General features: G+C 32.6%; 2 protein-coding genes across 3 annotated transcripts; one reads left to right on the top strand and one right to left on the bottom strand.

The window, feature by feature from the left end:
- The first annotated feature begins 8,999 nt into the window (after window positions 1–8,999).
- On the top strand, window positions 9,000–10,628 carry LOC133806032 (uncharacterized). The gene is made up of 2 exons (XM_062244168.1): window positions 9,000–9,705; window positions 9,868–10,628. Exons 1-2 carry the CDS (start codon window positions 9,000–9,002, stop codon window positions 10,626–10,628), a joined length of 1,467 nt encoding a protein of 488 aa, XP_062100152.1.
- Window positions 10,629–14,444: 3,816 nt separating this feature from the next.
- LOC133804786 (homeobox-leucine zipper protein HAT22-like) lies at window positions 14,445–16,200 on the bottom strand. Of its 2 annotated transcripts, none has more exons than XM_062242919.1 (3): window positions 15,528–16,192; window positions 15,311–15,390; window positions 14,445–15,208 (listed from the first exon to the last, which is right to left on the bottom strand). In XM_062242919.1, the coding sequence occupies exons 1-3, from the start codon at window positions 16,068–16,070 to the stop codon at window positions 14,911–14,913; spliced, it is 921 nt and encodes a 306-aa protein (XP_062098903.1). In that variant the 5' UTR covers window positions 16,071–16,192; the 3' UTR covers window positions 14,445–14,910. The 2 variants fall into 2 exon arrangements, with proteins under 2 accessions (XP_062098903.1, XP_062098904.1); XM_062242920.1 differs by having other exon boundaries at window positions 14,914–15,069; window positions 15,528–16,200.
- Window positions 16,201–16,528: the final 328 nt, after the last annotated feature.

Here is a 16,528-nt window from a genome sequence, read left to right as displayed (position 1 = left end):
TTTTCCCAGCCCGCGAATAAGTTCGGCCTTTCTGAAAATGCTTCTACCGATAGAGTTCTATGTATATGCCCAGTTTTTTGTAGTGTGTGGTACCACCATATAATTAACAATGTTATATATGTATTAGGGATTATACTATTTTGGGCTTTGTGTTTTGTCTCATTACATTTAACAAATTACTTTTTAGACTCTGTATTTTGCAAAATAGTTCAAATAAAACACTAAATCCAATTTTGATAAACAAAAAAAAATGAATATAAAGCATAGTTGTCAAGCATAATAATTGTGTTCTTAATATATAATATGTAAGGTATTACGTGACAAGTTAGGTGGTTAGATATTGTATATATGACATTCTTTTTTTACCTTTTCGATTGCTCAAAATCATGTATAATTTAATACAAAGTGATCATCTCAGGTATATATTGTCTAAACGCAGCCTTACGCACTTGGGAGAGGCATGTGGATAAGTCAAGCATGATTAGCCCCGTGCTCTTAAATAACTTAATTTTTATATGTACATATATATATATAAATTATATTAATATTTTTTATTATAAGATAACTTATTTATTCGTATAATAAAATATTTCATCTAAACCAACATTTTCCCACTGTACCATTTGTCTTGACCCTTGTTAATTTTTTTTGGCTCTAATCCAGATGTGTGGAACTAGCACTTGACGAAATGTTTCTCATTGATTGGTAATTCTCAAAAATGACTAACCAACATGCTTGTCATGGTGGTGATATTATATACATGTATACGATTTTAATTTTAATTAGATTGGGCAAAAAGTCGAGCTACCTAATTCATATATCGTCATCTACCATGCACGCAAAACTAAAGTTCCAACTTGGTCTCTCCACCCAATTGAAACAACCCAAAAGAAACTGTTCCATTATCTTTATATATAGATCTATATTAATAATATAACCAAATGTGAGCTTGATGTCGCTTTAAAGCAACTACGTATCAGAGGGACTTTTTTTGGGCGGTTAATCTTAATAATTAAATTCTATCTACCCAAAAAAGCAAGATAGAAAGATAAAATTTAGCGGTCCTAGTTTAAAACTAAAAAAATACAAATAATAGCTTACTACTTCTAGATTAGTAATGATAATTAATTTTCTTTCGGTTTTTTTTTATCATATACAGGAAGTAAGAAAAAATTAATTAATTACTCTTCATTATATATGATTAATATTGTAGTATATGTATACACATATCTTCCAGAAGAATACAAGCAATTATATATGATTACTTTTTTATTTTCCCTTGTGTAAAGTTAAACTATTAATTAATTTAAAACTTCACCACGAAGATATATAGGCTAAAATATATATTTGCGTTTTTTTTTTTAAAAAAAAAAATCAGACTTCTTTTTCTGTTGATGTCATCATTTCCAATGTGAAACGCATCTTTGATCTCTGATCTCTACATATACTTGTTAGTCAGAATTAATCACGCAATTATATATCTAGCTAGCTTGTTAAAATCTCTAACGAGAGAGCCAAAAATATCACTGTCACTAATATTGCTCGCAAATCTACATAATAAAGTGCATATACAGTCAATTCGAGAGTTGGAAAGTAGTACTTTTATTTTTTTTTCTTTCTTGATACTCTTTTATCCGTAAGCATGCAGAGAAGATAATATATTGCATAATAATTAAATTATAGTTATAGTACTAGTACATATATGTTTTGCCACTCAAAGAATTTAAATATATAAAAGAGTGTAAAATCTTTTTTTTTGGGTAAATTTTAATTTAGACAAAATATTTTAATTGTTTAAAGAAAAATTAGTAGCATATCTCCATATTAATTTTCAGTTTTATTAGCAATATTTTCAGCTGATTTTGTAATGTGAAAATATGTGAATATATTTGTTGCTTTATTTATCTCAAATAATTAATTTTTGGTAAAAATATATTGTGTAAATATCTTAAGATTATTTTCAGGGATTATGTGGGATTATGTCTATTCTGGAATTAAGTTGATGTCGAAAATGAACATGGTCAAAAGAAATGACTATGTTCGTTTTGCCAGATGAGACTGATTTCGTTGCTGACTCATCAGTTTCCTTTTCTGTCGACACAGAAAGCATCTGGCTGGCTGATTTCCTAAATCAAAGGAATTCGCAAATTGATTTCAAAGATACCAGAAAATCATGGCCTTGGACGATTTCCCTACCTATAAATACATTGCCAAGGCATTTGGAATTTTCACCTCTTCCATTTTGAATATTTGTAAACATTACGTTATTTTGAAGAGTGTGTTTATTTGTAGAGATTAAGTTTGTTCACCTTAATCTTTGTGATAGTGCTGAGTGTACTTGTGGATATCTATCTAGTCCATTGTAATCAGATAGTGTCTATTGTGAACGTGTTCATAAGGATCTTCAGGAGAGGATTCTATTTAAGTCTCACTTCGGGAGGAAGTGTGCACTCGCTATTCTTTGAAGGGAGTTCAAGAGAATCAGCGTTTCATCAAACCAGATTCGTAGAGAAGAGTACAACAAGATTGCGGCAATAGTTTAAGAGGGAGTCTTACATTGTTTAAGTCAATGCTTTTGTACACTTTGTTTCTTTACTAATTGGTTTATTCTCTGGGCGTGGCCCCAAGGAGTAGGTTATCCGAAAAGGTTTCTGAACCTTGTAAAAATTTGCTGTGTTCTTTAAATTTTGCACTGTCTATTTATTGTGTTCAGTTCTGTCGTGACAAGTTCGGATTCTGTTCCAACAGAACTGCTATCTGTGTAAACAATTAATTACCATTCCACATTTTAATTAATTCATGGTTTAATTAATTTGATAATTACTAAAAATGGAATTTCAATTGGTATCAAAGCAGGTCACTAAACTCTTAGTGCGATCTTGTATTTTTCCATTTGTTTTGTGCTTTGTGAAATGTCTTTCTTTGCAGAAGGTGGATCTATAACTCGTCCTCCTTTGTTGAATGATTACAACTATCCTTATTGGAAGGTTAGGATGAGAGCCTTTATTAAATCTCAAGAAGAAAAGGCGTGGAGATCAATCTTAGCAGGTTGGACACCTCCGTCTGAATCTGATGATGTCACAAAGGTAAAATCTGAAATTAACTGGACTGATGCTGAAGATAAATTATCCAGTTATAACAACAAAGCCTTGCATGCTATCTTTAATGGCGTTGGTGGAGGTTACATAAAATTAATATCTTCGTGTGAATCTGCCAAAGAAGCTTGGGAAATCCTTCAAACTCAATTTGAAGGAACTGCTGATGTAAAACGTTCTAGGCTTGTTATGTTAACTACTAGATTTGAAAATCTTAGAATGACAGAGACTGAGTCTCTCACAAAATTCTATGAAAGACTGTCTGATATAGCTAATGAATATTTTGCATTGGGAGAAAAATTGGAAAATAATGTATTAGTTCGAAAAATTGTTAGAGTGCTTCCTGGCAGGTTTCAAACAAAGCTTACAGCAATTGAAGAAGCAAAAGATCTCGACACAATGAAAGTAGAGGAATTGATGGGTTCATTGCGAACGTTTGAACTCAATCAACAAATTCGCCAAAAGGAAAATCCAAGTGCTCCCAAAGAAAAATCAGTTGCTCTCAAATCATCAAAAATAAAAGATTCAGAAGAAAATGACAGTGAAGACGAAATGGCTTTGTTGACCAAAAATTTTCAAAAATACATGAAAAAGATTGGTAACAAAAAATCATCGTTCAAATCTTCCAAAGGTAATCAATTTTCTAGACCTTTTGACAATAACAATAAAAGAGGCGTGCAATGCAGGGAATGTGAAGGATTTGGTCATATTCAATCTGAATGTGCCAACACTCTGAAGAAAAATAAAAAGGTAATGACAGCTACTTGGAGTGATCAGGACTCTGAAAGTAGTGATGAGGAAGATAACTTGAATCTTGCCTTAACCTCTGTTGTTTCTGGATTAACATTAAATTTACAGGATAATAAAAGAGTTGTTTGTCTGAACAACGCAATACAGGAAGATAATTCTGAATGTGAATCCAGTGAGTCTGATCTAGACGAGGATTCCCTGAAAGAATCATACAAAGATATGTATGGTCAATGGTTAAGGATTTGTTCTGATAATCGCTTAATGACAAGCAATAATAAATTCTTACAGGAAAAGAATGATGATCTTGTAAACACTGTGAAGAATCTTGAAGAAAAAATTATTGCAAAAGATTGTGAAATTAAGAGATTATCAAATGAAATTAATCACATGGTTAAAGGTGTTATAATGCTTAATCCAAATTCCAGGATTTTGGATGATGTTATTGATGCAGGACAAAAAGCTGGTAATTTTTATGGATTAGGATCTGATGGTTTTAAATCAAAAGGCAAAACCATTTTTGTGAAATCTGGAATACATTCTGTTGCTTCCGCTAACGTCTCTGCAGGTACATCTCAAACAGTTGATTCGACAAAAAGCAAATATGTTTCCACATCTGTTAAACAGACCAATTTTCTCAAAAGTACCAACACAGATCGGTTCATTCCAATATGTCATTTTTGTGGAGTGAAAGGGTACATCCGGCCCAGATGTGTTTACTATGATGATTTTTTTCAAAAACAATTATTTAAATCATTATAGTAAAACAAAACATGTTGTCAGAAAGCCTTCAAAATGTGTTTGGGTTGAAAAGGAAAGAAAAACTTGTCTTGCTGCTCTTACTTGTCATAAATCTCGTGCCTCTAATTCTTGGTATTTTGATAGTGGATGTTCTAGACATATGACAGGTGATGCAAATATACTCACCAATTTCAAATCTATGAAATGTGATGCAGTAACCTTTGGTGATGGTATGCCAGGTAATATTATTGGAAAAGGCACTCTAAGTCTTGATGGATTACCAAAATTGAGAAATGTTTTACTTGTTGAAGGACTTAAGACTAATTTAATTAGTATAAGTCAAATTTGTGATCAAGGCTTCACAGTAAATTTTTCTCGTGATAATTGCAATGTTGTTAATCAAAATGGCGTGAGTATATTGAAAGGATATAGATCCATTGATAATTGCTATACTCTTTCGCCAACTCTCACATGTCACTTGGCTATAAGTAATACCACTGATTTATGACATGAGAAACTGGGTCATATAAATTTCAAAAGTTTAAAAAAGATTGCAAGTGCAGGGTTAGTTCGTGGGTTACCCAAGTTAGGTAGAGAATCTGCAGGTAAATGTGAACCTTGTTAGTTAGGGAAACAATTAAAAAACTCCCACACAACTGTCACGGGAATCAATACTTTAAAGGTTCTTGAACTTTTGCACATGGATCTCATGGGTCCCATTCAAGTTGAAAGTATTAATGGAAAAAGGTATATCTTTGTGTGTGTTGATGATTTTTCTCGTTTTACTTGGGTTGACTTCTTAAGGGAAAAATCAGACACATTTGATGCCTTCAAAAATCTGTGCATTAAATTAAGAGTTGAAAAAGATTGCAAAATAGGTAAGATTGTGAGAATTAGAAGTGATCATGGTAAAGAATTTGAGAATACTGTTTATGATGATTTCTGTAAATCTCTAGGGATTTCCCATGAGTTCTTAGCTCCCAAGACTCCTGAACAAAATGGGGTTGTTGAGAGAAAAAATAGAACCTTGCAGGAAATGGCCAGAGTAATGCTGAACAGTAAGAAACTCTCCAAACGATTGTGGGCAGAAGCAATATTCACTGCTTGCTACATAATCAATCGAGTATTTCTTAGGCCAAGTACTTTCAAAACTCCCTACGAAATTTGGAAAGGTAAAAAGCCCAATGTAAGTTATTTTCATGTTTTTGGATGCATATGCTATATTCTTAGAGATCGTGAGAATATTGGAAAATTTGATTCAAAAAGTGATATAGGAGTGTTTCTTGGATATTCTATGAATAGTAGAGCTTATTGTGTTTTTAACATGAGAACTAAAACTGTTATGGAATCATCCAATGTTGTTGTTGATGATTTAAAAGATTTTTCTGAATATTCCAATGAAGAAGAAATTGATAGGTTTATTGCCGAAACCTCTCAAACATAATCTCCTGCAGTGAAAATAGATGATGTTGTGCCCTCTCATACCGAATCTGTTACAACAGAAGCTAAATCTATTGGTGATATTGAAGAAAGGAAGGGCAAGAAATCATCACAGATTCAATACAGAGAGAACCTTCTGCCAGAATAAAAAAGAATCATCCTTCAGATCTCATTCTTGGTGATATTGAAGAAAGCATGGTAACAAGAAAAAGGTATGTGAATTTGGTTCAATTCGTTTGCTTTACATCCAGCTTTGAACCAAAAAATGTGAAAGAAGCCTTGAATGATGAGTCATGGATAAAAGCAATGCAAGAAGAATTGGAACAATTCACAAGAAATGAGGTATGGACTCTTGTTCCTAGGCCAAATCATACAAATGTTATTGGTACCAAATGGATTTTCAAAAATAAAATCGATGAATTTGGTACAATAATAAGAAATAAAGCTAGGCTAGTTGCTCAGGGGTATACTCAAATTGAAGGAGTTGATTTTGATGAAACTTTTGCCCTTGTCGCAAGACTTGAGTCAATAAGATTGTTATTGGTTGTTGCATGTGTTGTTGGATTCAAATTTTTTCAAATGGATGTTAAATCTGCATTTTTAAATGGAAATTTGAATGAGGAAACATTTGTTGAACAACCAAAAGGATTTGAAGATCCACATAATCCTAATCATGTTTTTCAACTTAAAAAGGCTCTCTATGGTCTAAAACAGGCTCCTAGAGCTTGGTATGAAAGATTGACTCAATTCCTTGTTTCAAATGGGTATAAAAGAGGAGGGGTAGGTAAAACTCTTTTCATCAAAAATGTTGATTCTGATATTGTTATTGCTCAAATCTAAGTTGATGATATTGTTTTTGGCTCTACTTCTAACACTTTAGTGCAGGAATTTGTCAAACAAATGACGAATGAGTTTGAAATGAGCATGGTAGGTGAGTTAACCTGTTTTCTAGGTTTGTAAGTCAAACAGTCAGAAGATGGAACTTTCATTTCTCAAAGTAATATATGCAAAAAATCTAGTCAAGAAATTTGGGATGGAGTCTGCCAAACACGCCATAACACCAATGGGAACCACAGTCAAACTAACCAAGGATGCAAATGGTGTTAAAGTAGATCCAACTTTGTACAGAAGCATGATTGGAAGTCTTCTGTATCTCACAGCCAGTCATCTTGATATAAGCTACAGTGTGGGGGTATGTGCTTGATATCAAGGGGATCCTATGGAATCACATGTGACAGCTGTAAAGCGAATAATTCGTTATGTAAATGGGACTCAGGAATATGGAATTTGGTACTCAAAGGAAACAAACTCTAACCTTGTTTGTTTTAGTGATGCTGATTGGGCAGGCAATGCAGATGACCGAAAAAGTACAAGTGGTGGATGTTTTTATCTGTGAACAATCTGGTTTCTTGGCATAGCAAGAAACAAAATTCAATCTCTCTGTCAACTACTGAGGCTGAGTACATAGCTGCAGGAAGCTGTTGTACGCAATTATTGTGGATGAAACAAATGATGACAGATTATGGGTTTGATCTTAAAACCTTGACTATTTTTTGTGATAACACTAGTGCTATTAATATCTCAAAAAATCTTGTTCAACACTCTCGCACTAAACACATTGACATTCGTCATCATTTTATTAGGGAACTCGTTGAAAATAAACGTTGATCTTAGAATATATTGAGACTAACAAACAGATTGCAGATATTTTTACAAAAGCCCTTGATACCGTCAGGTTTGATTCCCTCAGAAAATCCTTGGGGGTTTGTCCCAATTAATTTGTTTTGTGTTGTACCTTATCCCTGTGTTTGAAAAACTTGTGTGATGTCTTCTTGTCCTTGCTCACCGAAAAAGTCTCAATCATTATGTCAAAATATATTTTTACTTCAGGTTAGAAATTATAGTTAATATATTTCATGCTGTTTTTTTTTTAAAAAAATAAAACACAAAACAAATAGTCCCTCCAATTAATATTTCTTCAAATCAATCTGTGTTTTTGTGTGTGAGCATTTGATCCTTGAAAAGTATTTCAAGCTCCATCTTAGAATAGAGCTACCTACACTGTTGTATAAATTGCTTAACCTTGAGTAAGTTGGAACTATGTAACTAACAATTATGTAGAAGATACTCTACCACTGTTAAATACAGCCTTCAGTGTAGTGTGAAAGCGTCTAATTTGGGTACTCATTGAGAAAAAGGCTAAAAATTACCACATAGGACAATGTCCCTGAAAAAGGCTAAAATTGCCATACAGGGCAATGATCTCTGCTTTCACAATCACACACAAATGCTTAAGATATTATGTTGGACAAAATTTGTAAGTCTCAAACACACTGATTGATTTGAGTGAAATATTTTTTGTGATAGGACTAAATGTTTTGTGATATTTTATTTTGAAAAATAAAAGCATGATTTATATTAAATATATTTTCTAAATCTTATAGTAAAGATGTGTTTTGATATAATGATTGTTTTTTTCTCCACATGCAAGGGCACGAAGACAATGAGCACTAATCAAATATGGGATATTTTTTTGGTACATTCGGTTATACTACTTAATATAATAATAATAATAATAATAATAATAATAATAATAATAATAATAATAATAATAATAATATATTTCTTTTTGAGGGAAATCGAATCTGAGTGTGTCAAAAAGAGTATGTTGTATCTTGTTTGTTTTTGTCCTTATCTCATATTTTATTAAGATCAAAAGTTTCCATTTTTGGCTTGTTTCCCAATTTTGTGTCGTGCACTATTGTTGGCAGTTATTATTGAGATATTTGGTTTGTACTTTCCAAAAGTGATTATCTCTTTTAATTTTCAAATAAATGAATTAAAGATCAAATCCCTACCTTTCCTTTTCTTTATATTCGGATATCCTTGGGCCCAATACTTCAACCGTCTCCATCCTTCACTTTTTCTAGTTCCTTATTTTTCCCTTGACAATTTTTCTCTCATTCTCGTGCAACAATGGTGAGAACCAGAGGAAGTGGCTCTCGGTTTGTCAAGGCAGTGGGTGGTTCGCTGACTGCATCTCCATCCCTCACCAAGAAAAAGGCTCGGAAGAGTACCTTGTCTCATCCCTGCCACATTGACGGTTCCATCACCACGAGCAAAGCCGTGGTCATTCCGGACCTTGAAGCCCCCAAAGTTCCATCTGAACCTCCTTCATCGGCGGCTCTGCTCGCCTCTGTCCCTGGGTCTTCCAAAAGGGGCCGAGCTTCTCCATCAGAGGATGTCTCTGATCATGGTCGTGATCCTGCCAAACCACATTCTGATTCCTCAGGGTCACCTGATGTGCTTGCACCCAAGAAGAAAAGCAAAGGTTGGTTCCAGGTCTCTTCTTCTCGAAAATCTCCTCGTTCCAAAGGGCCTGATCCTTTTGATTCCACGCCAAAGGCTTCGTCTCTCGTGGGTTCTACTCCACGTTCCAAGTTTCGGTCGAAGGTAAAGAAAATTCCTCCACCTTGTTCTTCTTCTGAATCTGACCCTTCTTCAGATTGTGTTCCCTCTGATGAAGATCCCCTTGAAGACGATCCCTCTCTTGAAGAAAATGTTGGCTCTGAAGAAGAATCTAACCCATCAGAGGACCCTCCTGTTTCACCAAAGGGCAAGAAATCTGTGAAAATTCTTGAGATTCGCACCACATCTCCTTTGGGTCCCAAAGTCTCTCCAGGTTCTTCCTTTAAGGCTCACTCTTTGAATTTTTGTTTCAATGACAATGAGAAAAATATGAAGCATTATGTGCATCGTGATTTTATCTGTGAGAATTTTTTTTCATTTTCTACCCATAGAGTGTTTGGGGTCATTAAAAATATTGAGGATCGGGGGTGGTTAGGTTCTTTAACCAGGCTGGATGGTTTTGTTCCTAGAGTTGTTCAAGAATTCTATGCAAATCTCAATGATGATCTGTTTGATAGGAGGTCTTTTATGTTTGGACAAGTTTATGTCCGAGGGAATTGGTATTTGTTTAATGCTGCTGAAATTGCCAAGGTTCTCAATTTGCCCCCCACTGTTGACAATGTTGCTGTGGATTTCAACAAAGATAAGGTGCTATCGGAGTTGGTAGGACATAATATGGTTTGGGAACCTCACTCGGTACTCAAAGTAACCGACCTTACTCATTACTATGCTGTGCTTCACAAATTCACCACCAACAATTGGATTCCCACTACTCATACCTCCACCATTACTTTTGACACGGCCTTCTTTCTGTACAAAGTCAGAACTGGTCTCCAAGTTGATCTTGCCTCTCTCATTTTTGACCAGATCACTACCTTAGGAAATACCAAAAAGAAAGGCCAATATTTGGTGTTTCCTCATTTGATCTACAAGTTGCTTGATTCCCAAAAGTCTCTTCGATTGGAATATGAAATCTTGACTCCTCCCACTGCCAGTGCAGACTACAAACTCAAGAAGGAACCATCGTCCGTTAAGGCAACTAAAGGAATTGCTCTCACGGCTGGCGATGCTGATTCTGTTGCTACTGAACTTGCTGGTGTCAAGGCCACTCTGGAATCTGTTCAAACAGAAGTGTTCAGCCTCAAGAGTTGTCTCTCAACCATGATGTTTCACTTTGCAGCGGGTCCTTCCAACTGAGTCCATTTGGTTTTATTTTATTTTGCTCTTTTTTCGTTTTCAATAAATTGTAAAAGAACGTTGTGCTCTTCGCAAGGCAAGTCATGCTATAATTTTTTATCCTTGTTACATTTGTCATAATTTTCGCAGGGGGAGCAATCTATTGCTATTTTGCTATTTACTCTAACTTGTTTTGTCTTTGCAGGATCTTTCAAAATAAACACTTAAAATATTCTTGTCTATCAAGTTGCCAAATGGGGAGATTGTAAAATCCTTTTTTGACTAAACTTTAATTTAGACAAAATATTTTAATTGTTTAAAGAAAAATTAGTAGCATATCTCCATATTGATTTTCGGTTTTATTAGCAATATTTTCAGCTGATTTTGTAATGTGAAAATATCTTTAAGTGTGAATATATTTGTTGCCTTATTTATCTCAAATAATCAATTTTTGGTAAAAATATATTGTGCAAATATCTTAAGATTATTTTCAGGGATTATGTGGGATTATGTCTATTCTGGAATTAAGTTGATGTCGAAAATGAACATGGTCAAAAGAAATGACCATGTTCGTTTTGCCAGATGAGACTGATTTCGTTGCTGACTCATCAGTTTCCTTTTCTGTCGACACAGAATGCATCTGGCTGGTTGATTTCCTAAATCAAAGGAATTCGCAAATTAATTTCAAAGATACCAGAAAATCATGGCCTTGGACGATTTCCCTGCCTATAAATACCTTGCCAAGGCATTTGAAATTTTCACCTCTTCCATTTTGAATATTTGTAAACATTACGTTATTTTGAAGAGTGTGTTTATTTGTAGATATTAAGTTTGTTCACCTTAATCTTTGTAAGAGTGCTGAGTGTACTTGTGGATATCTATCTAGTCCATTGTAATCAGATAGTGTCTATTGTGAACGTGTTCATAAGGATCTTCGGGAGAGGATTCTATCTAAGTCTCACTTCGGGAAGAAGTGTGCACTTGCTATTCTTTGAAGGGAGTTCAAGAGAATCAGCGTTTCATCAAACCAGATTCGTAGAGAATAGTACAACAAGATTGCGGCAATAGTTTAACAGGGAGTCTTACATTGTTTAAGTCAATGCTTTTGTACACTTTGTTTCTTTACTAATTAGTTTATTCTCTGGGCGTGGCCCCAATGAGTAGGTTATCCGAAAAGGTTTTTGAACCTTGTAAAAATTCGTTGTGTTCTTTAAATTTTGCACTGTCTATTTATTGTGTTCAGTTCTGTCGTGACAAATTCGGATTATGTTCTGACAGAACTGTTATATGTGTAAACAATTAATTACCATTCCACATTTTAATTAATTCATAGTTTAATTAATTTGATAATTACTAAAAACGGAATTTCAAATAGTACACGTAACATTAATTATTATGAGTACTATAACTTAAAAAAATATCGTTGATTGAACATTTATATATAGCATAAATGTACTCGATGAATTAAAATATATATATATATATATATATAATAGTGTATAGTACATAACTAAAACTCGTGATTGAACTATTAATTAAGAGTACTATAAATTTTTTTATTGAATTATTTACCATATTTTTTCCTTCAAGGTAATTAATTATCAAAATACATTGGCTAACGAAATTTCCAAAATATTTTATGTATTATATATAACATAATTGTACCTAACTAGCTACCTAATCAGTCCATTGGTTTATATTATATATTGTTTACGCTCGTTGTCGTGATTGGGTGTGCAGGTTTACAGTAAATTTCAGTAATGTAGATCTTCTAATTTTATGTATTTTGTGTTGTAACAGTGTTCTTTAAATTGTGCTAATTTTTCTAATCCATATTAATTTACTTCTATATTATACATTTTCTAATATATTAGTATTGAAACTTAATAGGATCAATAATTCAATGACATTAATTTGGTAAACTTTTGAATTTTAGATGGAAATTATCTTAAACAGAATTTTTTAAAAAAAAAACGACATGGGCGATTATTATTATACTGTACTTATGTGTGTTTTTGTCAATAAAAATGTGTTTTATGCATTTTATCCTTTATGTGTTGATGGAAATTGTCTAATCAAAGTTATATTACTCAGGGAAAAAGTACAAGTCTAAGGCAATATATATATATGAATTATTCGTTAGTTTTACAAGTAATTAAATTAATAATGATGTCTAGGTGGAATATTTTTAAGATATATAAAGAATGGGAGACGATGGTCGAGCGTGACACGATAATTGTTGCATGGAAGAAGAGTGCATAATGGGGCCCCTACGTACGTTTCAAAATGAAACTCTGTCGAAAAAAGACTACTCGACGAACAAAACGTGGGTGCATGACCCACTGTATCCCTGAAAGGACAGGTCTTATATATATACATATATATATAAATATATTATTTTCTTTCTTAATTTTTAGCCGAGCTAAGCTAAGATTGCTAATCAATCAGATTGTCATCATTGATAATTGATGCAAGGGTTTGCATTTAACTTTTTCTGCCAATTGATAGTTAATCTCAACGATGAAATCATAAGTAGATTGATTTATTTAGCACACATGATTTTTAATATTCTTTGGATACTTAAACAATAAAAAGGGTGACTTAATTTTAAATCACACAATGTTTAATAAGGGGAATCTCTACTTTGAGATTCATGTATACTATTGTGACCTTTTGATGATTGTACAGTATATGTAAAACATGTATCTATTGAAGAAATGTAGGTATTTTGCAACAACAACAAAAACCCCTAATTAAGTTAAAGTGATACAAAGAAATGGAGTATCATGATGCTTAACCTCGTTTTAATATAATTACGGCAATTTAATATGAGATCTCATATGTTTTATTTTAAAAGGATTTTTGTGGCAAAAATATTCAATGTTTAAATGTAGTCCCATTCTTTTAGGAAAACATATCCAAAGTTGCAAAAATGTAGTATTTAAATACCCAATTTTTTTTATAGTAGGAAAAATACTCAAAGTTGATAAAATGTATGTTGCACCTTTATTAACCAAATAGTTAAAAAAATAATATAAATGTATTTTAAGTTATAAAAATCATTAAAGTTGTATAAAAATAAATTTTAAAAATAACCTAAATTAATTCTAAAATTAAATAATGATTTTATTTAATGAAAATAGTTTATCAATATATTTTTTATTATATTATTGTTTTTTAATAAAAAAATTTCTTGTAATATTTTTTCAGCTATTGATTTTCTTGTAAATTTTTTTTATCTAAAATTTTTTTTTTATTAAATAAAACAATTATTTTAAATTTTAGAATTAATTTAGGTTATTTTTTGTATATTTTTTATAACTCAAAAAAAATATTTATATTAATTTTTTAAACTGTTTGGGCAGTAAAGATGCAATATTTTAGTAATTTTGGATATTTTTTGTGCAAAAAATAAATTTTAGGTATTTAAAAGCTACATTTTAGCAATTTTAGGGTAGTTTTTTGTGAAAAAAATTTGGGTATTTAATTGCTGCATTCTATAAAAATTGAAACTCATATTTTAAATGATATGTGAAACTCAGCATTAAATTTAATCATGTGCATAGCAATACTCCAAAGTGAGTCTTATTTAGACTTATAGAACCACTTTACAAGACCAAATAAACAAAATCTCATAGACAAATAAAACAAATGGAACTTTATCACTTTTACTGAAGTTTTACTAGTGATGAAAGAAACTAATTAAACTTGATAAGATGCGACCACCACTAAACACACCTCAAAGAGAGCTAATCATACACCGTCCATTTTGAGCATGATGTCCCACTAGGATCACAAATCAACTTTACACGTACGAAAGTTCATATATTAAATTAATTAGGAGTAGGACAAAAACCAGTACATATATAATAAACTCACTGGTACATACATATATAGAGACAGACCTAACTTTGCAATGAAAATCATTAATAAAATCCACGAATTAATAATAACATGAATAAATTGAAACTTACAAAAATATGTATATAGAAATTATAAAAATCGTAGAAATATCTCACGTACTTGATCCTTACAAATAGATCAGTTATTAATTGTTATATCATCTAGCTAGGAGCTAATAATAATTTAACTTAAATAATAATAATTATACATCATAAAACAGATGATTAATTATTATAATAATGATTGATTATGATATACAGTACATCACGTACTACTGACTGACACTGTGAACGCTAGCTAGCATATATATATATATATATAAACAGTCCTGTGCCTGTCTGTATGGTAATGGTATAGCTGATCTCGACCCTCGTTCGTACCTAAGTCACTGCATGCGTAGCTACCAAGCAGCAGAGGAATTAGTGATGAAAGGCTTGGAGAAGCTATTGTGATGAGGCTTTGCTCCAATTTTCAGAAAAGAAGAGCCGTCATGACCGCCGTTACCGCAAATCCGCTCACAAGAAGGGCATATAGTGAGAGTGGCTGACGTGGACGGAATCTGCACAAGAAACGGCACCGTTACTTTCAGTGATTTTAGGTCTTGTAGTTCCTTTTGAAGCCTTTTATTTTCTTCTGTGAGAGTCTCGCAACATTTTTTCATTAGCTCGTAGTCTGCTTCAGTTTGTTTCAGCTTAGTCCTTCATAAATAATAAAATCAATAAATAATACATACTTGTAGTTTTTATCATTAATTGGGAGAAAATAATAAAGTAAATTTATTACTAATTATTAGTGCTTACCTAGCCCTTCTGTTTTGGAACCATACTTCTACCTGTCGAGGCCTTAGATTCAGTTGTCTTGCCAAATCCTGCTTTTGCTTCTGTAAAAATAATTATATCATTAAATATATATACATATATTTAAAAAAAAAAAAAAAAAATTACGTATGTAGTACTTAATTTATGTGTAGTTATACTATATATAAATGTGAAAAGAGGTGTGTATTAATTAATTTACTGGATTGAGAGTGTTATGCTCCTTAAAGGTGTCTTCCAAAAGAGCAGATTGTCGTTTAGTGAGCCTGAGTTTCTTCCTGGGACTAGCCTGATCTTCATCTAATTCATCATTGGTACTCACCCTCGAACCTGAGAATCTCTCCAACTCTGCTTCTACCTCAAACTCTTCGCCACCACCGCCGCCGTCTGATCTGTCTCTCTTCACAGTAGTGGAGGAGTTAGAGAAAGATGAGACGGTGCTAAGAGAATAATTGGCTGGTCGTCCATGCAAATCCTGATGATGATGATGAGCAGAAGATGATGATAATATTTCAGTCATTTGATATGCTTGATCCACAGTTTGATGATGATGATGATCATATTCTGATGATGATGATGATGATGTGCCTAGTGTAAGAGATGGCAATACATGATCATATCTCAACCAGATTAGCTTCTTCTTATTTTCGTGATCATGATTTTGATCACCTGCCTTGTGGTACTGGGAATTGCCTAAGCCCAGATCAAGGCCAGTGTTGGAAACTCCATTATTAGATGAGCCCATATTTTTTGAAAAATTAAAGTATAGCTAGAGGTTGAGGTAGGTGTATATATATATAGTACTTGTGTGGCAGCAGCACACAATTATTTTATGTTTATATATACTAGTGGTGGAGAGTGTGAAGCGGATTTTATTAATCTTGTTAGGGATATGGTGGGATGTGGGGTTGTAGTATTACATAATCAGAGAACAAATATGACTAACGAAAGAGAACGAATCAGGCGTTGTTATTCATCAATTATTAAAAAAAAGTCACATGTCGTCTTTTGTCCTCATAGGTTGACCAAATAAAAACACCTTAAAGTAGGAATGCTTCCCCCCTGGTTGGTCAGTATCCAAATGTTAATTAATGTGTTTAATTTAATATATGTTTTTAATTCTATTCACGGAGAAAAAATAAACAATAATTAATAAGGAGATATAATACACCAAATTTATGTATACTAGTTAGTTAGAAATAA

This window comes from Humulus lupulus, chromosome X (assembly GCF_963169125.1).
Source record: "Humulus lupulus chromosome X, drHumLupu1.1, whole genome shotgun sequence".
NCBI classification, from domain to species: domain Eukaryota; kingdom Viridiplantae; phylum Streptophyta; class Magnoliopsida; order Rosales; family Cannabaceae; genus Humulus; species Humulus lupulus.
The sequence above is the reverse complement of the archived record's forward strand: the minus strand, read 5'-3'. Positions and strand labels throughout refer to the sequence as shown.

Excerpts from the sequence above, each read along its gene's own strand:
- LOC133806032 (XM_062244168.1), top strand. The coding sequence starts at position 9,000 with ATGGTGAGAACCAGAGGAAGTGGCTCTCGGTTTGTCAAGGCAGTGGGT. Across the intron at positions 9,706-9,867 it reads GGGTCCCAAAGTCTCTCCAG|GTTCTTTAACCAGGCTGGAT; the intron begins GTTCTTCCTTTA and ends GGGGGTGGTTAG.
- LOC133804786 (XM_062242919.1), bottom strand. The coding sequence starts at position 16,070 with ATGGGCTCATCTAATAATGGAGTTTCCAACACTGGCCTTGATCTGGGC. Across the intron at positions 15,391-15,527 it reads AGCATAACACTCTCAATCCA|AAGCAAAAGCAGGATTTGGC; the intron begins GTAAATTAATTA and ends TTATTTTTACAG. Across the intron at positions 15,209-15,310 it reads TTCCAAAACAGAAGGGCTAG|GACTAAGCTGAAACAAACTG; the intron begins GTAAGCACTAAT and ends TTATTTATGAAG.